The 23093-nt window shown below is 43.2% G+C and overlaps 1 protein-coding gene across 1 annotated transcript in view; it reads left to right on the forward strand.

Annotated features, from left to right (window-relative positions):
* Positions 1 to 23093, forward strand: part of LOC102376655 (collagen alpha-6(VI) chain-like) — a 101572-nt gene that overhangs the window by 74110 nt on the left and 4369 nt on the right. Inside the window, exons 30-36 of the mRNA XM_006036285.3 lie at positions 1728 to 1763; positions 1851 to 1887; positions 2393 to 2404; positions 5237 to 5730; positions 12305 to 12401; positions 15815 to 16486; positions 17268 to 17341. Of these exons, the coding sequence (XP_006036347.2) occupies positions 1728 to 1763; positions 1851 to 1887; positions 2393 to 2404; positions 5237 to 5730; positions 12305 to 12401; positions 15815 to 16486; positions 17268 to 17341 (1422 nt within the window). The remainder of the gene's footprint in view (positions 1 to 1727; positions 1764 to 1850; positions 1888 to 2392; positions 2405 to 5236; positions 5731 to 12304; positions 12402 to 15814; positions 16487 to 17267; positions 17342 to 23093) is intronic.

The raw sequence follows: 23093 nt of genomic DNA on the forward strand, positions 1-23093 counted from the left end.
AGCCCTGCGGGACCCCACTGCCCACACCCTTCCAGGTCGATACCGACCCATCCACCACCACTCTCTGGGTACAACCCTCTAGCCAATTTGCCACCCGCCGGACTGTGTAATCATCCAAGTCACAGCCTCTTAATTTGTTCACTGGTATGGGGTGCGATACCATATTGAAGGCCTTTCTGAAGTCTAAGTAAACAATGTCTATCCCTACTCCTGCGTCCAGGTGTTTTGTAACCTGGTCATAAAAAGAAACTAGATTAGTCAGGCATGATCTACCTGCTACGATCCCATGCTGGTTTCCCCTCAGCATAATTTTTCCTGCTGGGCTCTCACATATATGAGCCTTAATAATCTTTTCAAAGACTTTGCCAAGGATGGAGGTGAGACTGACTGGCCTATAGTTGCCTGGATCCTCCTAGCGTTAATTGTGCCAGCAAATCAAGGACTGCACTCTGCACTTGAACTTCTGCAGACAGAGCTGCAAAGAACAATACTGCCATGTGGTACTATATAGGCTGATTTTCTATTCTTTTCTTTTTGTTTTTTAAGGAATAAATATCTGGTTTTGAAATTTGTCTGTCCACATTTGAACTTCCCATTATGGTTTATGGGTGTTTTAGGATTGTGATATAATCTGAGAGAGAGCTCTAAATGTGAATTGTGATTTCATTCTGCTTAGAAGCTTTATTGAGACTTAATTCCTATATCTAGTCTCACTGATTCTCTTCAAGGTAGTGTCATACACGGATACAGAGGCTTACAATTTGTTTTCCAAAGATAACAAGTTGTCAAGACTAGCCTTTTCCTTGACAGTTAAGGTTTCAAAAATAGGGAGGAACTGTTTCGAATGGGACATTATCCAGCTCACCTTCTCTTGGCAGTTTAGTCTCTGCAGTAACAATTGCTGTAAAAAGCAGTAGAAACCTACTTTTGCCATTAAAACCAAATAGATTTGACTTTGATTATCCAGAAGGAACAGATTGGTCAATAGTATGCCATCATTTTCACTCATTGGGCACATCTACATGTTCATTAATGCACCTTAGTTACTGTGCATTTAGTTTAGTACTTGCTTAATGAAGTATTAACTAAATGTGCAGTAACTACAACTACTAAGCAGTAGCACCAGCACTTGGTTATCTTGTGACACCTACTGCGCATTAGCCTAATAAAACTATGCAGTAGGCTATTAGCATGGTTTTTAAATGCTACGCTACTGTGCAGGTTTATTAGGCTAATGCGCAGTAAACATCTTGTGTAGACGTGCCCACTTTCCAGGTCAGGACTTCACTGTAGATGTTTTCTTCTCACTCAAAATTTTCATTGAAACTTACACCAGTTATTTAAATGTATTTGTATGTCTCACATAGCTTACAATGTAAAAATAAGAGCACAATTGTAGTATTTGTACCTAAAAATTTGCAAAACCTTAAAGCAAAAATTCAAGATGTTAAAGCCATATATAATTTGGAAGGAAAAAGCGTATTTTTTTTCTTTTACTGAGGGAAGAAATCAATAAACTCCAGCAACAACTATGAGGATCTGACATTTCTAGCATAGAAAATTTAAATACTTCAAATGTGTAATTCTCCTTAAAATATATTTTTATGCAATACAATCCATCATACTCTATAGCTGATTTATCTAATGGATCCTCCTGCTTATATTTTGCCATCAAGAAAGCTTGTATTTACATTATTTATCTAGTAATTGCTTTCTGTTTCTTCTAGGGTGCTATCGGAGAAAAAGGCCCAGCTTCATTTTCTGTATGTATCCTTCTCATATTCTGCATAGAAATAAACCAATTCTTTGGCTAACAATTTATTCATTTCCTTTTTGCATTTGCTCTGCAGCCATGTGAACTCATTGAATATGTGCGCAAAAATAGCCGTAAGTACTGAATCTTGCTTTGATTTTTATCATCAAAACTGTAACACTTTATTAATATTTTGAAGTCATATTTCCCCAGCTTCCCTAGAAAACTCAAATCTGATATTTTGTTGTTGTAAAAGGCAGTGTGTTTGGATAGTATCAGCTCAGAGGTTTGTCTTGCTCAAAAATGTGACGAAAACCTAAAGTAAAAAGCATAGAATCCAAAATAAAATCCAGGTCCTGCATTCTTGGTGTACCTAGCATATCCATTGAAACTCATGAGAGTTAGGTGCTGAAGTATGGCAGTAAAAATGTGCCCAAACTCTCACTAAAAATTTTTGTATTAAGATATCTTGGGACTGGGAACGAAATCTTGGACCCACTTAAGTAGGTTTCAATTTTCTCAATGATGTCAAAGATGCCAAGATTTCACCTTGCATTAGGAGTTTGTAATGACTATATTTTATAGTTATACTATAATCTATTGCCTCTTATAATAACTATATTTTTCCTTTTTGTTTAGTTTGTTGGAGTGGTAAGTACTGTTAACTACTAGTTTATTTTCAACATGAATATTAAAAGGTGTTGTTCGTTTATAAGACTGACTAGGAGAAGATCTTGCAAGGTAAGTACAGGTTTTGCTTTGGAGTTTTAGGCCGCAAAGGAGTCAAGCAAACTTGTGTTCAAATAACAGCATGTCTACGAATAGACCGACAACAGCCAGATTAAGTCACTTCTCCAAGGGTTCCTGTGGCAAAGCATGGAACTGAAGCAGAGGCTCCCAAAGACCTGGCTAATAGTCCCTGTTGGGTCATTCTTATCTTTTCCCTTTCTTTTCATAAAAGAAATACTGTTTTCCCAGCAACATCCATTTAGCTTCTCTTAATGTTGTATTTTAACCTTCCTTTAGACCTTCTTTTTATGGCCCTGTCTGTAAAACCATTTTTTTTTACATAAAGGAGTAAACTTGCTTTTTTTTTTCCTCTGATAAATTTCCTTGCACCATGCTTCATTGATGCATGTTTTAAAGAATACTTTCATCCTTCTTTGCCTCAGCATTTCGGGATTTGGGGTCAACTCCTGAAGCTTATCTGCGCAGTTTCAAAGGCCAGATACTTGTTCTCTCAGGTGCAAAATGGATTTCATTCAAACAGCTGAGGGTCTCCCTTGGCAAGGAGGAATTCTTGGGTGGCAAATGGCAAAATAAAGCTGCCATGTTTGGCTCCATGTCTGGCTCTGGTCCTGCTTTGAGCAGGGGTTGGAGTAGATGACCTCCTGAGGTCCCTTCCAACCCTAATTTTCTGATTCTGTGATTGTATCCCACAGCCCTGTAAATATCCAGAGTAGTTGCTTGTAGTATTTCTGCACATGACAAGGAGACCTAGGTCACAGTCAGAGTACTGATGTGTCTTGCGGGGACACCTGGCTCATGTAACGGTTCTAGTGCTGTTCCTTTGTTGGCAAGAGAGGGGTTGATGTGTAAAGAAACAGTTTTTCACTCCCCAAACTGCACTCCCTCCTAATAAATGGAGCAGGAAACCAGTATTGTTTTATCAAAGCAATGGTTTTGTCATAGTGTTAATATCCTTGAGTGAATTCATTTGGTATTGGACAGGATGGGAAGTAAACTAAGTGAAGAGTTTCCCAGCTCCAGAGGTTCTGTCATGGATATCTATTATCTAACTATAGTCCCCATGGCCTTCTCTTGCATATTTCTTTTCTTTCTTTCTTCTTGGTTTATTAGCCTCCCCAACCTTTGACCTCCATTTTGGTTTCTGGCACTAGTAACGTCCTCTATGGCCAGGCTCTGGACTGTTATTTCCAATACTAACACAGTATGTTCTTCCACCGTATTCCATTCCTTCCCATCTTTTGTTCTTTTTTTTCTCTTTCTGCCTTATTTAATTTCTGTATTTATTTTCTGGACTTCATTCCTTTTTTTCCCCCTGTCTGAGGAATGTAGACAGATAGGGTCCTGACCCTTATCATTCCCAAGTTGCCTGGCTTGCAGATGAAACGTATTTACTGATTTTGTTTTTTTCTTTTTCTATCTTGAGCCCTTCCTTCCTATCTATTTTTATCTTCAGTTGCTTGTGCTCATCCTGCTACTTTACATTTTACTGCCAAATCTCCATCTCACTCTTATTAATCTATTTGTCTTTTCCCTCCCTATTTGCTGCTGCATTCTTAACCATTCTCTTTCCATTATGGCTTATCCTCCCTGAGTATCTGGTGTATTCCACTCCAAAACAGTCCTGACACAATTATTTAAATACAGCAAGCAAGATACTTGAAACAAAGGAGCTGCATTTTTCTTTAGTTAACTAACTCTCCATTACAGCAAAATTTCCTTTTTGCCTGTTGGCAATGGATTAATGATTCTCATGTTCCTCTTTTCTTAGCATCTCATACTTTCCCATTACTTTGTTTAGCTATTAATTAACATACACTAACAAATTTCTGTGGCCTATACTGTGGCTATGTACTGTCATCTTAGACTACAGTTTCCTTCCTGTTTTCACTGGGATTGTCACAGTATGATTACTGCTGTTGATACTATTTTGATTACTTTGAATTATAGTCATATGAAACAGTGGAATTTGTTTCACTGTGGAAGTACCGTGTATATTTCCAAAGAACAGCTATGCTCCTGTATGTAATATTATGTAATTCTAGTTGTCTCACTCATGCCTGATTATCACAGCTCTGCACAAAGGATAAGGCAGAGGTGCATTGCCACAAGGAGAAATCCAAGGATTGTACCTCAGCCAAACAACTCTTCTAGAGCCTTTGGGCAGCCACGAAGAGCCTGCTATACTCTTCTTTCTGTGACTAGTTAGTTTTTCAAGCAAACATGATATAGGAAGGCAGTGGTTTGGTCCTGTCCTTTCCCACCTTGCTGTGAGATACTCCCCTAATGCCCCATGGGGGCAGCATGGTCAAATGTGTATAGCACGAGACAGGGGGTCTTTTCCTGGCTCTGATATTAACCAGCTGGGATGTTGAGCAAGCACTTAGCTTCTCTGGGCCTCAGTTTCCCCAAATGAAAATTAATGGGGATTCCCCATTTACCAAGAGTGTCAGATATGCTGATGAAAAGCAGTATAGAAGAGCTAGGTATTTAAATTATTAGTATGTCTAACTTCCACACAAAAGTTGGCTGGCTTTCTATACCCTGCCTGTCTGGTGAGCCATCTGCTCAGTTGTAAGCCACAATTTACCTTTTTAGTACTTCATGTATTGTGATTTTTATGTTGTAAATATGTCATATCATAGGTCCAGAATAAGTCAAATAAAAGCATTAAAAATGATCAGAGAACTTGTGCTTTTCCACAGTTGCTTGCATGAAAAGTTTTTTGTATTCTAGGAAAACGGGAATGCCCAGTATATCCGACAGAATTGGCATTTGCTTTAGACTTATCCCAGGATGTCAGCCCTCAGATATTCCAAAGAATGAAAGACATAGTAATATCAATAGTGAATGACCTGAAAATCAGAGACAGCAACTGCCCAGTTGGAGCCAGAGTTGCTGTTCTGTCCTATAATTTGCATGCCGACTACCTGATCCGCTTCTCGGAGGTCTACAGCAAGAAACAGCTTCTTAATGAACTGAAAAATCTGGATTATCAGAGATCCTCAGGTGGACGGGATATTGGCAGTGCTATGAGATTTGTTGCCAGGAATGTTTTCAAGCGAACCCTCCAAGGTCCTAATGTGAGAAAAATAGCAGTGTTTTTCAGCAATGGGCCGTCTGCAGATGCATCTGCCATTAACACAGCAGTTCTGGAGTTGAGTGCGCTAGATGTTGCTGCAACAGTTATTGCATTTCAGGATCTACCTAGCATCAATCGTGCGTTTGCGGTAAGAAATCCATGAATATTTTCTTCTTTATATTAAATAACAATGCCATGGAAAGAAAGACTTTAAAACATGCGAGGTTGGTTTCATCCTGGATGTAATTCTGTTTAGTTCAGTGATTCATTTTGCATCCAAACATGGATCCAAATCTTGCAAGCCAGCACATGAGTGGCCTTCACTGATACTAATGGTTATACTGGAGCTAGTGGAACTATTTATAAGATTGCTTATTTGAATGAGTAAAAGATTCTGGATTCAATTTTAATTTTGCAAGACTTAAGACAGAATTCACTGTAAAAAATATATATATATATATATATATATATGCTAAAAAAAATTGAAAACATCTTACCTCCAAACTTCCTTTCCATTAGCAGCATCTCCCACAATTCTGATAGGTATGAGCTATTCCCATCCAGTCTGCAATTTCTGGAGATAGTTCATACCTGTAATACCAGTACCTGCTGGTATTACCTCCTCCTCTGACTTGTTACCAGATGGTTCATTCAAAAGCTTTTAAGCTCTTAGGATTTGCCTAGTAAAATAACTTTTGTGCCAAATGGTAAACTGCATGGTAGGTTATACAGATTGGCCCACAGACTACAGACATAAAAACTGCATTTTCCCCTCAACCAAGAAGCTGTCCGGGGAAGATAGAATTGTAGTGGATGTTGTAGAAAAGATATCACTGGACTGGTATACACGTGCTATTGAAGTGATATAGGTTTGCTGCTCAGTAAATTATTGCACAGTAAGGCTTCCCCAGGAGCATGTGTACACATGCATCCTGTTGGGAGCAAATCTGCACTAAGTGGCCGCAGTCTAGTATAGCATTGCTCCTGCCCTTCTCTGCCCCCCTGCAGCAGCCGTTGGGAGTTCCAGGATCCCCCAGGGTGCTAGCTTGGGGGCTGGCAAGCAGCACGGGGCCAGGAGAGTTCTGCTGGCTGTAGCAGCAGCTGTTTCCCTGCCCCATGCATATTGGAAGGGGTCCTGATATGGCTGGGGTTGGGAGACAGCTGCTACTGCAGCTGGCAGAGCTCTCTCAGTCCTATGTACATCAGGACATATAGCTGCCAGTGACCCCATGCCCAGCAGGGCTTCCTCATGCAGCAGGGGGCTCCCCAGGAGTTGTCTCACTTTGGGGCAGCAGCTGGCAAGGCCCCAACTGGGTGGGGATTCCTGCAAATTTGCTCCCAGTCAGTGTCAACACAAATGCTACTGCACAGTTAATCTAGTACCTGTATTTACAAGTACTAGCTAATTGCACAGTTGACTAATTTATTGGGCTGTAAATGCCATGCATGTGCAGACGGTGAGGCTTTACTGTGCAGTAGATTAGTCTACTGTGCAAAAAAGCATCTCGTGCGGTAGGTTAATCTACTGTGCAAAAAAGCATCTCCCACGGCGTAAGAAATTTTCCTTTTCTACCTCCTAGAGGTTACATCCAGAGGTGTACTTTATTGCAAGTTGACTAACTAGCTCATCAGTAAAGCATCACCATCTATATGTGCACCCATACTAGGGTGTAGTAAATTAATGAACTCGGTCCTTGGATAGTACTGTCCAGGACAAGTAGTAACTTATGGCAGAATAATTTACACTGCCACAACACATGTGTACACAGTAACTGGGGCTTGCTGGGGCTGCCTGTTGGCTAGCCCCACACTGTAGCACCCTTCTGCCTCAGCCAGCCCCTCCACAATCCACTGCTACCACCCGGAGTCTGGCTCAAATTACTGTGGTGCTGGGCGCACATGTAAACAGCAAGAGCAACTGACTCCAGTGCAAACTGTGCCAGAGTTTGTCACGGCAGTTGCACACAAAGATGCACCCTGTGTCTTCACAATTCTGCCACAACTGGGAAGTAATGAACAGCAAAGAAAAGAAGGGAGGAATAAAGAAGTGGAGTGAGAAATGGAAACCTCCCTTCTTTTAGCCTAATTGTTGAAAGATCATACTAGAGCCTGCCAAAAGAGGTTTCTACACATGATAAGAAATCCATTGTAGACTATATAATAAGTGTTTAATGGATAATTGTGTACAGGCTCTTTTGGCCCTTGAAAGTTGCTGTAGATCTTTTGAAATGTGCTTTGATTCCCCCAAGAACAGATTTACTTGACACCTTGTATTCCTCTGTAATATATTACTTAATCCTCCAGGCAGAGAGGGGTTGGCTTTCCAGAGCCCTGCCCAACTTCTGGGCAACTGGGGGCCTCGCACAGTGCATGCCATAGATGTAGGGGTTGCAGGTTGTGCTCCAGCTCCCTCTCTCCATGGGCACAGTGAAATTCCCCTCTACTGACTGTGTGGGGAGCCCAGCTCAACTCTTTCCTTCCCCCAGATATAAATAGTCACAATGATGTCAGTGGAGCTACTTGCATTTGTAAAGCAAGCAGGCTTTGACCCCTTATTCCATGCATTCATAGTGCCTTATGTACTAATTCATTTTATAAGAGGTAAGGGTTTGGTTTGTAATTTTATTTATTTATTTTATTGGACCAACTGTACACTTAGGAGGGATATTGGACAAGCTTTCAGGTACAAAATGCTGTCCTTCTCATCACCAACCTGTCTCCCAATTGTACACTTGCTCCAATAAAAAAAAAAATCACAAAAAACTTGCCTCTTTACATTTCTTGTAGTCATGATGATACAGGAACACTCAAACCCTAGCACAACATGGAGGGTATTCATTTAGGCTGTCCTACCATACAGTTATTGAAAAGATGTTTCTTGCAATATTATATGCTAGAAATAAAAATGTCAGTGGGGATTTCAATGTTAGCTGTTCTTTTCTTTGCCATCATATGATTCTACATGATCTATAGCATTTTATCCATTATGGGTAATGGAAATCATGTAACCTCTCACTAAGGAGAAGGGCTAGAATCCAAGTACACAACTAGCAATGAAGATACTATTAAGGAAAATCCATTAAACAGTTGCATATAAACAAGAATAAGTATAAAATACATATTTTGGTTATTGGGAAATAATTTTTAAAAGAAGTGAGAGGTACATGAAAAAAAAGAAAGGGGGACCGATAGTTGAGGCAGGTTTCTATCTTACATCTATCTAAATCCTGGTTCATATTACTTGAATTTTGGCTGAAACATTCAGTACGACTGTCGGAAGAATAATGTTCACAAGTTCACTTTTTGCACATTCAGGGCATGTACTTTAGAATGTTAAAAGCTGATCATTTTCTTCCCTGTTTCTACGTATGCAATAAAATACTTTACCTAATTATTTAATGCAACAATTTAGTATTTTGTCAGCTTCACCTACTGACTTGATTTATATTTTTAGATGCATTTTTGCAACACCATTGCATACCTTTGTGTCTCAACACCAAATTGCTTCTCACCCAAAACAATTCCTTTTCTTGAATTACTAATTTTTGTATGGCTTGTGGTGTAGTCAGACCTGCTTTTTGCAAAGATTTTTTTTCATAAAACTTTTATATGCTTCTTTTCCTCATTTGTCTTTTTATCATTTTCCCCAACTGAATCTTTGTGCTTTTTTCTTTCTACCTTTTCTACAAACATAAGCAATTTTGTTATGTTTTTCAACATTTGGGAAGAGTGCCAGAGTAAATCTTCAAAATCTCTGAAGCAAAACAGTGGCCAGATTAATCTTTGGCAAAACTCTACATACTTCAGTTTTGTCCTAGATAAATATGGCCCACTGCATTGCTTTCTGGCATGTATTTTTAAGGAGGGAAAGACAAAAAAGCATCAGGCTTCTCGCCACTTCTGCCTTCAGCAGGCTCCTGAAGCCAGCAGGATACATGAGGCAGCCTGGGAATGGGCTGGCTTTCCCCTGGGGCAGTGCAAGGAGGCAGCAGGAAGGTAGTTGGGTTTGCTGACAGCTGGAGAAGGCGATGGCGATGGTGCATGCCACACAGGGCTGCCTGGGCGGGCTCCTAGCTGGTTGGGTGCTGCCCCAGCTTGGAGGTGCCCAATTCAATGCTTCCCCAAGCCTGCCCAGGCTTCTAGCACGCCAGGTATGATCCCCACTGCCTTCTCTGGCTGCCAGCACACCCAGCTTGCCCCTGGGGCAGCACAGAGGATGTGGCAGGTGGGCAGCTGGGTGTGCTGATGGCCTGAGAATGTGGCGGGGATGGTGCAGGGGACACTGGAAGCCCAGATGGGCTTGGGGAAGCATTGGATTGGGCACATCTGAGCTGGGGCATCACCCAACCAGCTGGCCCTGGGCAGCCCTGCACCCCATGCATCGTCCCTGCCATAGTCTCTGGCCACCAGCAAACCCAGCTGCCCTCCTGCCCCCTTCCTGTGCTGCCTCAGGGACAAGCCAGCCCTTTCCCGGGTGGCCCCAAGCATCCTGCCAGCCACATGAGCCTGCTGAAGGCAGAAGTGGCAAGGCACCCAATCCTTTTTTTCCATGAAGCCTGCCCACCTCTCCCATGTCCAGGTGGGGAGCTGACTAATTGCTGCGATGTTTCAAATTGGAACGTTGGAAACTAAACTACATCAGGATGTAGTTCAGTTTGCAACGATGTAAACTCATTTAAAACCCCCAAAACGCAGGTATGTGTAATGTGTGATGTCATTAAGCCACACAAAGGGAAATTTTCATCACATGTACATCATGACATCATCCCATGTACAAGCATTCGTTACTAATTGTAGCCTGACAAGGCTGCTTTGCTCTTTTCATCCTCAACATTGCCTTGTGTTTATAATCATTTGAACATGTTAGAAAAAATATTTTGTAGCAAAATAAATGTTAATGCATTTGATTAGCATAATATCAATGTTTTAGGATACAGATGTAATACTGAGTATTTAGGATACAGGCCCTTGGCTTGCTGTTTAGTCACATTTCTGTAGCTTTGACTTGGGTTCCCTGAAAGTGGATAAGCCTGATATTCATACTTTCCCTTCAGTTTGGTTATGCTTTGGATAGCATGTGTTTGATTCAAGTTATAGTGCTGTTTGTCACCCATAGTTCATGCTACACGGGTCTATGCATGGCTACACTGGCTCAAACCAATCTACTTGCCAGTGAGATCCTGGATTAGCAAAAAAGTTGACTTGCCTCATGTAGTCTAATAGCTGAATCAATGGCTAAACCCCAAGAATATGCAAAACGAGGGTTTTTATTTTCTTCCCCCTCCCTCATACGGATGTTGAATATGAATACACTATGTGCCCTGCGCATGGGTCCCAGAAAATGTGGGATTTTATCTAAATTGTTTGAGCTTAACGCAGTCAGACTGGCTTGTGTACTACAGATGTGAAGTTTGGGAGAGCAGAGCTACAATTGGTGTTCAGCTGACGTAATTGAAAATCCTCACTCCCATTATCTTGCTGCTGGCCAGTCACCTAGAGTGGGATGCATGTTGATCATATTCAAAGAATAATTACCCTACAGTAATTTTTCCATTGAGATTTGTTTTTTGTGCAGATACCATGATACATCGTCTAACCCAGGGGAGGTCAAAATGGCTGATCCAGCCAGCAGCCGGACTCCATTACCCAGGTGCCCCTGCCCTAATGGCTTGGGCTAGTCTCCATGGAGACCCCAGCTGCACCTGTGTGGGAAAGCTCAGGCTTGGGTTGCCATGGAGACCAGCCTGAGCTGCACTGGTAGCACACAGGGCAGTAGCACAAGGGGCTGCTCTGGAGCCATTGGGAACTTGGGATGGGGGCAGCTTGTTCTGGAGCCAGGGCAAAGCCATGATCTGTAGCCTGCATGCTGCAGGCAGGGGCATGCAAGCAGAGGATTGTGGCTCTGTCCTGGCTCCTTGCAGCGGTGACAGCCAGGTCTGGAGCTAGGTCAGAATCACGATCCCTTGGCAGAGCTGCACCCCTGGCTCTGGAGCAAGCTGCCCCCATCCCAAGTTCCCACCTGCTCCAGAGCAGGCCCTTGCACTGCTCTGCCATGTGCGCTGCTAGTGTAGCGCAGGCTGGTCTCCATGGCAACCCCAGCCTGAGCTTTCCTGCGCAGATGCAGCTGGGGTCTCTATGGAGACTGGCCCAAGCCACAAGGGCAGGGGTGGCTGGGAAATGGAGTCTACAGCCAACTGGATCTGGCTTGTGGGTCGGAGTTTGCCCGTCCTACTGTAACCTTACTTATCCTCAGGCATTGCGAGTTTACAGATGCCCAAGGGAACTCTGCAAGGGTCACAGCCATTGAATTGTTTGTGCCTTCACATGGGAGCAGGAGGCGGCCAGGATATGTATCTAGCCCCAGTGGACACTGCCTTTAAATCCTCTGATCTTTGGAGAACTAAGGACCACATATTATTCACTTATTAGGTGTTTTTGTGGACTTGCACCTGAAGTAAACATAATTTTACATTTACACCTGAAGCAAATCTAATTTCACATTAATATTAGAAAGTGGTATGGTAAAAGTTCATTTATGAGTCTTAAAACCAGTCTTGTTTTCATGATTCAAATGCCAACCACCCATGGTACACTGTTCTATTAATGGCCTCCAAGTCAGATGAATGCAGTTAAACAAACACAACAAAATAATTCTTTAAAGAAGAAGTTGCCACTTGTCTTGTAACAAATGCTCAATTAAAGCCTATACTTGTTGTTTCTAGGTGGATGATTCTGGATTGTTTCATGTAATAAACATTCCTGTTGAAGGAGATTATAAACTACTCTTAAAAGGACTTCATCTCTGCACTCTTTGTTATGGTAAAGTTCATATTCTACTGATGATCATTACTAGAAGTGTATTAGAGAAGCAACAATATCTATTTCAGTTCTGTGTGATGAAGAAATTGACAGAGATCAGGAAAAACAGGAACAAAAATAATGAGGGATTTCCTGGGGTTATAAACAACCACAGCTGGATAATCTTAGCTGTTTTGGGTTTTTTCTTTTATCCTACTGTTTAATTCCTAAATGGGATAGTGAATTTTCAAAAGAATACAATGTTTTAGCCAATTTATGAGAACTGATCATCTGCATTAGTAAATACTGCCAAATTTTCTTGTGAGAAAATGCTGAATTGCAAGCTAGTATCTAAAGCCTCCTAGAGCTTCATCTGTTGTATTGCTAAACAACAGTAGCTATTTTCTTCTTAATGGCTGATTTAATGTATTCAATCTGGGATCAGTGCCTGATATACCATTTGGGAATTTGAGTCATTGCCCGGCTTGGAACATAGTATGTTGTATCCTGAAATCAAATATTTAAGTACATTAAACAGGACTTGCACGGCCACCTTCCTTGTGTTTCTGTGTCCTAAACCACATAACAGACCATCCCTAAAGAAGCTTTTAGTACTCTGAAAACTGGCAGCTCTGCTTAATACAGCTAGCCTTCTCAGGCTGGAAAGAAGGGGAAGTAGGACACAGTTATGTCCTTTACTTGCCCTATTCCAGGCTCTACACTTGAAATGTGTAGAGTATAAAGGTAGAAACAAGCATCACCTGACCTCTCATTTGTGTCACCATAAAAACTTTTATGGTGGCACAAATCCTGAGCAAATAAACATCACTACCTTTTTTGTCACACCACATCAAAGGAAAATCAGTGGTGCCACAAAAGATAGCAATAGATTTTGGTGCCTTATTGTGGCAGACATCTGTTAGCTCTGTGGTGGGAGAGCAGAGCAGCCCGAGCTGCCTGCACTCTCCAGCCACCCCACACAGGTGCTCTGGGGACTTGAGGGCCTCTTGATCCTGAGAGCACCTACCCAGGTTTTCCTTGCTTATAGAGAGGAGCCCTATGGAATCCATAAGTAGGGAAGTTGGGGTTCCCTGCTTAGAGACCCACTTAGAGACCCCCTGCTTGATTTCCTGGGATGGTCTCTGTAAGCAGGACCAATGCAGACTTTCCCTGGCATGGAGGCCTGAGGAATCCCTGGTACCTTTTACCTTGACTGGAGACCCACTTATCCAGACTTGTCCTCAGATGGGTCTCCTGGACCCATCTGAGTAAGCAGGGAAAGCTGGGATTTCCCTGCTTACCCAGACCTCCCCCCTACCCCCCAAGAGTTCCCAGGAATGGGACTGGGTAAGCAAAAAAAAGTCTGGATTTCCCTGCCCACCCAGACTTGCTCCTGGAATCTCTGGGGATAGGCCTGAGTAAACAGGGAAACCTAGACTTTCTCCACTTACCCAGACCCACCTCCAGGATCTCCCTGGATACATCTGGGTAAGCAGGGAAAGCTGGGCAGGCATTCTCAGGGCTTAAGGGATCCCATCCTGCCCAGAAATTCATAGAGCATGCAAGACTGGGGTCTTTAAGCCCTGGGAGAACACATCACTCTTTACTGTGCTCTGTGAAGGGATGAGGGCAAGGGATGATGTTCATTTTACCCAAAGGAGTGGAGCAGCCATGTTGTGACACGTTGTAGCATCACTGAATGAATTGAAGCAGCTATGTTCAAGAGACTTCTTGTGCACCCCACTGCAGCCAAGAACAATCTAGCGATTATCCTTTGGAAATGCATGTCTGACCCTTCAAACAATGCATCCTCATTCACAGGCAGTGTGCAATTCTAGTGCTTTATTGTAACCAATTGCGACACTTAGCAGGTGTACAGTAAAATATTTCTCAATGATGTGTGTCTACACATGCCATATGTGCCAAAACTGAATGCGCCTTAGTCTAAGGCGCATTAAGGTGATTTAGGCACATGTCTACTAGGCATGTGCGAAGTGGGCCCTATTCAATTTGGATTCAGCCCAAATCAGGAACAGTGATTTGGTTCATTGATTCGGATCACTGTCCCTAATTTGATTTGGCCGAATCTGAAGATTTGATTCTGATTCAGAGAATCAGTGATTTGGATATAGACACAGCTTTAAAAGTGTTTTCTACATACCTTGAGGTAGCAAGCATGACTCGTGATCGCTGCGATGCTGGGGCACATGGAGCATCCCACAGGAGCGCGGGGGGGGGGCTCTCCACATGCTTGTCAGCAAGCCTGGAAGTGGACCGGAAGTACTTCTGGCCCACTTCTGGGTCTACCGAGGAGTACAGTGCCCCCCTCTCCCCACGCATCCCTGGCTCAGTGATCGGCCACAGGGGGACCCTGGGTGCCCCCCCCCCGACCCAGGAGGCACCAGTCACCAAGCTGGGGGAGTGTGTGGGGGGCCCCAGAGTGGACTGGACCCAGAAGTGGACCGGAAGTGCTTCTGGTGCTGTGCTGGGGAGCCCCCCATGTTTCTGTGGGACGCTCCATGCACCCCAGCATCACAGTGTTCATGAGCCTCTACTACCTAGAGATATGTAGAAGAAACATTTAAATCTGTCTCTATGTCTGAATCCCTGAATCTCTCCGAATTGATTTGGAGGGTTCCGATTTGATTCAGAGAGATTAAAGGGTCCTCTGATTCAATCTAGATTTGGAGATTTGGCACCGAATCAGGCTGAATTTCCACCAAATCAAATCAGGGACTGAAGCTTCACTGAACATTAGGACTGAAGCCCTAATGTTTACACGTGGACACCTTAAAGTGCCTTAATGCAGCTTGCTGGGCAAATACTTTGGCAGCCTGCCCTGGTCAGTACCCTGGCCAGCCCCCAGAAGCCCAGGCCTATGGAGGTGGATGCAGAAGGCAAAGTTGTGCTGGGGGCAGACACAGTCCCAGCCCACTGCTGCTTTTAGAGACCTCTAAATGTAATCATAAAAAAGCCTTTAAGGTTCCTTGTCCAAGTCATACTAAAGTCAACAGTAGTGTTTTTATTTGTTTCACTGGATCTTAGGCCTACTCTGAAGCAGAGATTGCCACAGATAACGCCAGTGACTCAAAACGAGTAAATAGAAGAGGAAGCAATTATAATGTAATAAGACCTAGTATTGTGAGTTTCTGAGCCCCTTCTATGAATCATGCAGCACATTCAATTCCTTTTAACTTCTGTGGGACTTAGGATTTTGGCCCTCTTGCAGGGGACTGCCTTATAGTTTTCTGATTGTAATCATGACTTAAATTTCCACAGATTATTCCGAACATTACTAGAAGTATTTATGTTATAGCATAGGGAACTATAATGTGCAAAACATCATGCCACTTGAGTTCAGATACTTGTTCATCAGTTCTCATCTACTGTTACTTAAAAAGAGAAACCCTAACTAATGTTATGTTCACTTACAGACAAATGTAAACCAGATGACCTTTGCAAGCGTCCAAGAGCCCTTTCACGGCGGGCCTATGTGGATGCGACTTTCATTTTGGACAGCTCCCAGAAAATGAGCAATGCTGAATTTGGGAAAGTAAAAGACTTCCTGAGCAGATCACTTGATGTCTTTGACATTTCCTCTAACCCAGGAGCTGTTTCTACAGGTGATAGAGTGGCAGTGGTGAGCCATGCTCCCCCAGGTTTCAAGCCCAAGAATCGAAAGAGCCCAGTAAAGGTTGAGTTCAGTTTAATCGCCTACAACAGCAAAGATGTAATGAGGAATCATATTGAAAAATCTCTTCAACAGCTGAATGGAGAAGGTGCTCTTGGCCATGCCATGGAGTGGACAATGAAAAATATTTTCTCAACGGCTCCCAAACCAAGAAGCCACAAGGTTATTATTGTTATATCTGCTGGAGAAACAAGTCCATGGGACAGGGAAATATTAAAGAAGGCATCTGTGAGAGCCAAGTGCCAAGGATATGCTGTGTTTGTAATTTCATTAGGACAGTTTCATAATGCCAAAGAAGTGGAAGAGCTCACTAGCATTCCCTTGGAACAGCATTTGGTTCAGCTCGGTAGAACTCACAAACCTGAGCTTGACTATGCGGAGAAGTTCATGAAAGCATTTGTACATCTCCTCAGGGGTAAGTTGTTATTTCATAGTCCTGTTCTTGGCCATCCAGTGAGCCTTCCATGCTCAGTCGGTCCTAGGATTTGGGTTTTAGTGTCTGGGAGGGTGGCAGTCTATGCTACTGACACAGCCACTCTACCACATTATGGAGGTTATGGTAGAGAGTTGTACTATCAAGCAGAAATGTGCACATGTAACAGTTACGGACAGCATGAAAATTAGAGTTTTCAAAAATGCCCTAATTCCACTAGAGATCAATGGGAGCGTGGTGCCTAATTTATTTAGCTGCCTTTTTGTTTACATAGCAAAGTAATATAACATGTTTCATAGCCTTTTGCAAATGTAAATCTGTCATTGGGTAACTAAACGTATATATTGTATACCCATAATGTGGAATAACCTCGGTGCTTTGTTGCATACAGAGCCCAGGACAAAGGAAAACAAAGACGTGATTTTGCAGTTTTCATTTTCAATAGTTATTTTCGTTTTCAATATGGACAGAATAATACACAAAGCAAAATCAGCAACCAGTGTCTCCACATTCAGTTTTTAGAACTTAAGCATAGAGGTCTTATTCTTTTATCCATTTAGTTTAGTGGGAATCTTGATAATGATTTCAGGGTGTAGAACCAGACCATTTAAGTTCATTTTGCTATTTTCAGTGTACCTAATATCCCTATAACATAAATTAATTCACTTATGTAAGAAGAATGTTTTAGATTTAAAGGAAAAGCTGTTACAAAAAATGTTAAACTCTATCAAACTGATCAATCTCATTGCCATGTTATGAACAGGTACAACCAAGAAGTATCCACCAGAAGAGTTCAAGATAAAATGTGACAAGTTCAACTCTGAGCCATTGACCTGTGTAAGTGCAACCATTGTTTTCTTAATTGTTTGAAAATAGCAAGGAGATAAGTTGGTAAATGAGAGCTATTTGAAGAGTTCTCCTTGTTTGAGGCTTTCCAATAGGTTATAAGATTTTCCTTTTAATATTTCATTTGTGCAAATCAAAAGGTGCAACCTAAATACTATGTTTTAAGATGAAATAAATTGAAACTTGTGTATCATTTACACAAAATAAATCATAACACACTAGAGATAGACAAGGATTATTTTAAATTAAAATCCTCCTATACTCTAAAAGTATTCAGGTCAAGAAGTAAATTGTCTATTCCTGAAATTTTTAATTGCAATAATATTTCTTTAAAACCAGTGGATTTGTATTTATTTCATCATTTGTGAAGTCCCCTGTTCTCCAGGGCAGCCTGCTACTGCTGGCTAGCCATAACACACTAGAGATAGACAAGGATTATTTTAAATTAAAATCCTCCTATACTCTAAAAGTATTCAGGTCAAGAAGTAAATTGTCTATTCCTGAAATTTTTAATTGCAATAATATTTCTTTAAAACCAGTGGATTTGTATTTATTTCATCATTTGTGAAGTCCCCTGTTCTCCAGGGCAGCCTGCTACTGCTGGCTAGCCACTGTAGTATTTCTTGGGTGTCAGATATCAGCACATCAGCAGCCTGGAGGTGGGATGCTGAGCCCACACTCCTACTCCAGTGGGGTGTATGAGACGGGCTGGTGGTGTGCCCTTTGTCCATGGTGGCCTCAGGACCCTTCCTGGGAGACAGGGATGGGGACCCTCTCAGGGAAGAGGATGAGGAGGAACGAGGGAGGAGGGACCCCAGGTAGGACAGTAAGGAGGGACGGGGGTGGACAAGGAGGGAGAAAGGGACCCTTTGTTACTCAAGTCTCTGCTTTTATATTCTCTTTCCCCCTGGTGACTCCTGATGACTCTTCATCCATGGCTATCATTGGTTGATCTCTCTTTCTGTGGTCACATGTCCTCATAGCTTTCCAGGACTTCTCCTAATTTGGTCTGTTCCCCCAAAACCAGGACTCAGGTACCCCTGCTCTGGGGCCTTGTTAGCTGGTGCCACTTTCTCTCACGTTATGGGCAGTGTAGTACATATTCCCTCTGCTTCCAGGGCTGGAGAGACTGTGTGACCCAGACTCTTAGAAATCAATTAACCCTGCTGCCCATCTTGAACCGTTCTTATGTATATGTATATGTATATGTATATGTATATGTATATATATATATGTATAGGCTGTGTGAAGTTTTGGTAGCTGATTTGATTTGGAGGAGATTCAGTGGCCAAATCTCCAAATCAAATTGGGAGGCCCTTTAATCTCTCCGAATTGATTCAGAGACATTCAGAGATTCGGCCATAGACTGTACAGGCAAGCACTAGGCAGTGCTGGTGGAAGCAGCTGGGGAAGCAGCCAGACAACCCCTGGCTTGAGTTGGCAGTCCCAGGAGAAGCTGCAGGGGCTGGGGGGAATGACTGTGGAGCTTGGGAAATGATTGGGGACCTGGGGAGAATGATGGGGGCTGGGGGAATGAACAGGGGCTTCCCCTCAGCTCCTGCAGCTTCTCCTGGGGCTGCCAGCACTGCTTGCCTTGCCCCGGTTGGGGAGCAGCCAGACAAGCCACGGCTTCTCTTGGGACTGCCAGCTCAAGCCTGGACTCATCCAGCTGCTCCCCCAGCTGCTCATGCTGGCACTACCTGCCTGTATAGTCTATGGCCAAATATATTAGGATTTGGATTTGGCCGAATCCGAAGCAAACACTTTCCACTTCACACAGACCATATGTATATACTACGGCGCTCTCTCTCTCTCTATGTATGTGTATGTAGCCAATTCCCCAAAGCAAACCTTTAAAAACCATTTGTAAGCAACAGTCTCCTACACTGGGTTCTACCTTACAGTACCATTGCTGAGCAGCTAACACTGCAATAGGCACTCTGCTGCTCCTGAAAGCTCTGCTTTATAGTACTGTTGTAGCACAGCTTGCTCTAGAATTGGCCCTCCTAGCCTGAGGGCTCTGGTGAATGCCAGTTAAGTGCACTGAGAGACTGTCTTGTATGCAAGTTATATGGCAAACTTTCGGTTAGCCTGAAGTGGCTTGCGCCTCCTGTGCTCATCAGTCTGTTTGCATGTAAAGCTTGCCTGTAGGCACAGCTGCTGACTAAAAATCAATGGCTAAACCCAAAAATATGCTGAAAGAGGGTATTTGTTTTCTTTCTTCTCCCTGATACTGACGTTGAATCTGGATGCACAATGTGCCCTGTGGATGGGTCCCAGGAAATGTGGGATTTCATATAAATCCTTTGAGCTCAAACCAGTCAGACCAGCTTGTAGGGCTGTGTGAAGCTTTGGTCCCTGATTCTATTCGGAGGAGATTCGGCCCAATTTGGTGGCTGAATCTCCAAATCTGAATCGAATCAGAGGACCCTTTAATCTCTCTGAATTGATTTGGAGAGGTTCGGACATAGACACAGCTTTAAATGTTTTTCCTACATACCTCTAGGTAGCAGTGGTTCGTGAATGCTGCAATGCTGGGGAGCATGGAGCTTCCCACAGGAGCATGGGAGGCTCCTCAGCACTCTCGGCAGCAGACTCGGAAGTGGACCAGAAGCACTTCCAGTCCACTGGGGAGTGTGCTGGCCTCCCCCCTCTGGGGGGGGCACCTGGGGTCCCCCTGTAGCCAATCACTGAACCGAGGAGGCACAGGGGTCTAGGGAGGCATGGAGGCCCCCCCCCAGTGTGCTCCTCGGCAGACCTGGACGTGAACCAGAAGATCTTCCAGTCCACTTCTGGGTTCGCAGCTGAGCACATGGAGCCCCCCCCGTGGGATGCTCCATGTGCCCCAGCATCCCAGTGTTCACAAGAATCTGCTATCTCAAGGTATGTAGAAAAAACTTTTAAAGCTGTGTCTATGTCTGAATCGCTGATTCTCCGAATCAGCATTGAATCTTTAGATTCAGATTTGGCCAAATTGAATAAGGGACAGTGATCTGAATCAATTAATCAAATCACTGTCCCTGATTCGGGCCGAATCTGAATCAGAATCGAATAGGGCCTGCTTCGCACAGCCTTACTGGCTTGCATGCTACAGATGTGAAGTTTGGGAGAGCAGCTGACAGATTAACAAGTTGATTCATTTTTTTCCCCCTCCCATTGATTTTTTTTTTTCTGCAGATCCACATGTGCTGCTTCATGCTGGTACAAAAAAAGTCATTGTTCTTCTATTCACTCCATGCAGTCACTGTAGCAAGGGCTCATAAGATGGTGCTCTAGTCTTTTTCTAACATGAGACAAAAAAAAAAAAAGCCTTGGTGGCTGGGAGGAACGGTGGCAACTGATAGTAATGGGAAAGTCCATGGGGACCAGGGTTTTGGAAGAAGTCTAGAAGAGGGATTGGTGGGTAGAGAGGGTCTGGGCAAAGGTGAGCGTGGGGCAGTGGAAGCTGGGCCATGTTTTGATTGTAGATTTTTGTTCACTAGCCTTCTAGATTCTGCCGCATTTGCTCTCCATCCTTAGTCTGTTTGTTCACTGGACACTGTAGTTTGTTTTGGTACCAGCACAAAGATAGGACAGAGAATCACTGGGTTCATTTGCCTACATGAAGCCATGTATCACTGGGTCTGCTAATGGCTAGGAGAAAATGCTCCAGAACCCTTCCTGAGGTGGATGTGAGACCTTTCAACTGTGCTGCAGGCAGTTGTGACAGAGTAGCTGAATTCATGGGTGTCCTAAGAGATGTATAACACCTGGTCACCTTGGATAAACAGACCCAAATAAGGCATCAAGTAAAGGCAGGAGAACTAGGGCAGAGCCAGAAAACTTTGGTGCAAGGATGGGTTGCGGTGGGGATGGCTGTTAGCAAGGGCTGTTGCTTAAGAGGAGAGATGCAATAAAAACTAAACTAAACAAACAGAAAATACACAGAAGCAAAGGGCAGGGCTTTATTCTAGTTCATGATATGACTGCATAGGCAGGCTTTGGATAACAAAAATAACTGATTTTAGGAGCTTTCCTCTTTCATGTTACAGACTAAGGTTGTAGGATGGCAGCAGTGAGCCAGTAGCAGGGCTGCTGACCCAGGTGTTTTTGTTACCAGTAAGTAAACCAGAAGGAGCAGGCACTGCAGGCCATGGGCCAGCCAGAATGATATGTTAACATACCTACTACACTGAACAGCTGGCTACTGGCCTAGAGCCATCAGATTCGCAGCTGTATCGGCAGCTGTCCCTGCTCTGTTTCTTCTAAGTGAAGCCCAGAGACGCACGCTGTCATGCTCCTTGACTAGAAGTAGGAGTAACATGTAACCATACAATTGTTTGCTATACGCATTTATTTGCATTCACCACCTTGCACTTGAGCACTTCAGCCTTGCCCACTCCTTGTCCATAGCAGACCTGCTGGCTTTCTCCTCTAGTATACAGTTGCCTTTACAATTAGGAAATCTTTAAATAAAAATGAGAGCTCGTCAAGAAAATTGCCTGCAAGGGAAGGGTTAGGGAATATTATTAGGGTGCTCTGAGAGAGCTAACTCTGATGCTAAATTGTGCCTGTTCTGTGGATAAAGAAGATCCATGGTACATTTATTTAATCCTCTTTGGGTGCATCTACGCGTTCTATTAGTGTGGCACGATAAACTCTTGTGCAGTTAATGGCTCCTGGGCTCAGGGTCTACACGTGCACCTGGGACCACAGCAGTTTGAGCCGGGGCAGAGCATCCCTGGGCTGATAGCAGGCTCAGTCAGCCCTGCTGCTTCCCAGTGTGAGGTGGGCATAGGCTGAGCCACAGGGCAGGAAAGATAAAATAGGTGGGACAAAGTTTGTCCTGAAAGACTCAGTCACCTATTTTGGATAATACAAATAATGAGACATTTACCAAGATGAATTTTATAAGTAGATGTTCCAAATTTTAAATTATTCTTGTAGTTCTTTTCTGAACCTTTTCCAGAAGCCTTCGACATCTGGAGACAGGGCTTCAGTAAGTCTCAATAATACTCTGTACAAAGAAAACACACACTCCTCATACTATCACTGCCTGCTTCTCTTCTCTCCTGAAAGGTGGCAATAAACAATTAGGCCACAGAGTACAGTGAGTTTAAGTAAGCTATTTTACCATCTACTGAGATGCCTGGCAAGGGTGTCAGTCAGCCATCTATGAATCCTTTAGTCCAGTGGAGCTCAACCTTTTAGTGGTGGGCTGGGTGCATGCAGCCCTGCAGCACTGTGGGCCATCATTTCCCTCTGGTAGAGGTGAGGGAGAGGGAGGGAGAGAGCAGGGAGGACTGGGGAGACCAGTGGTACAATACAGAGCAGGGAAGAGGATGCATGATGATCTCCAGTGCCGGAGCTGTGGTCTGGATCCAGCCTGTGGGTTGAACACCACTGCTTTAGGCCTTTGGTTTTGACACCTGAAACTGTAAATCTATTTATATTGTATTCACAAATCTTGTTGACATGCAGCAATATAAGAACAATCACCAAGAACTTAATTTTGAAAAAAATATCTGTGTGCTTGTGTATTGTTTTAAGAATAATAATGTGTTTAGAATATAGCTTTTTAAAAACCTTACGTGGTATTTTTCCTTACACTAAAACACAATGTAAGGTGTGGGGGGGAGGAGGGGAGAGTTATTTAACATAGCACTGGTGGCATATCTTTCAAGCTCTTAAAAGTTCACAAATTACTGTAAATACAGCTATGTGTTGTTGCTCTTGCAAATCAATGTTGGATCCTACAGTCTAA

Source organism: Alligator sinensis, unplaced genomic scaffold (genome assembly GCF_000455745.1).
Source record: "Alligator sinensis unplaced genomic scaffold, ASM45574v1 scaffold1159_1, whole genome shotgun sequence".
Taxonomy (NCBI): Eukaryota; Metazoa; Chordata; order Crocodylia; family Alligatoridae; genus Alligator; species Alligator sinensis.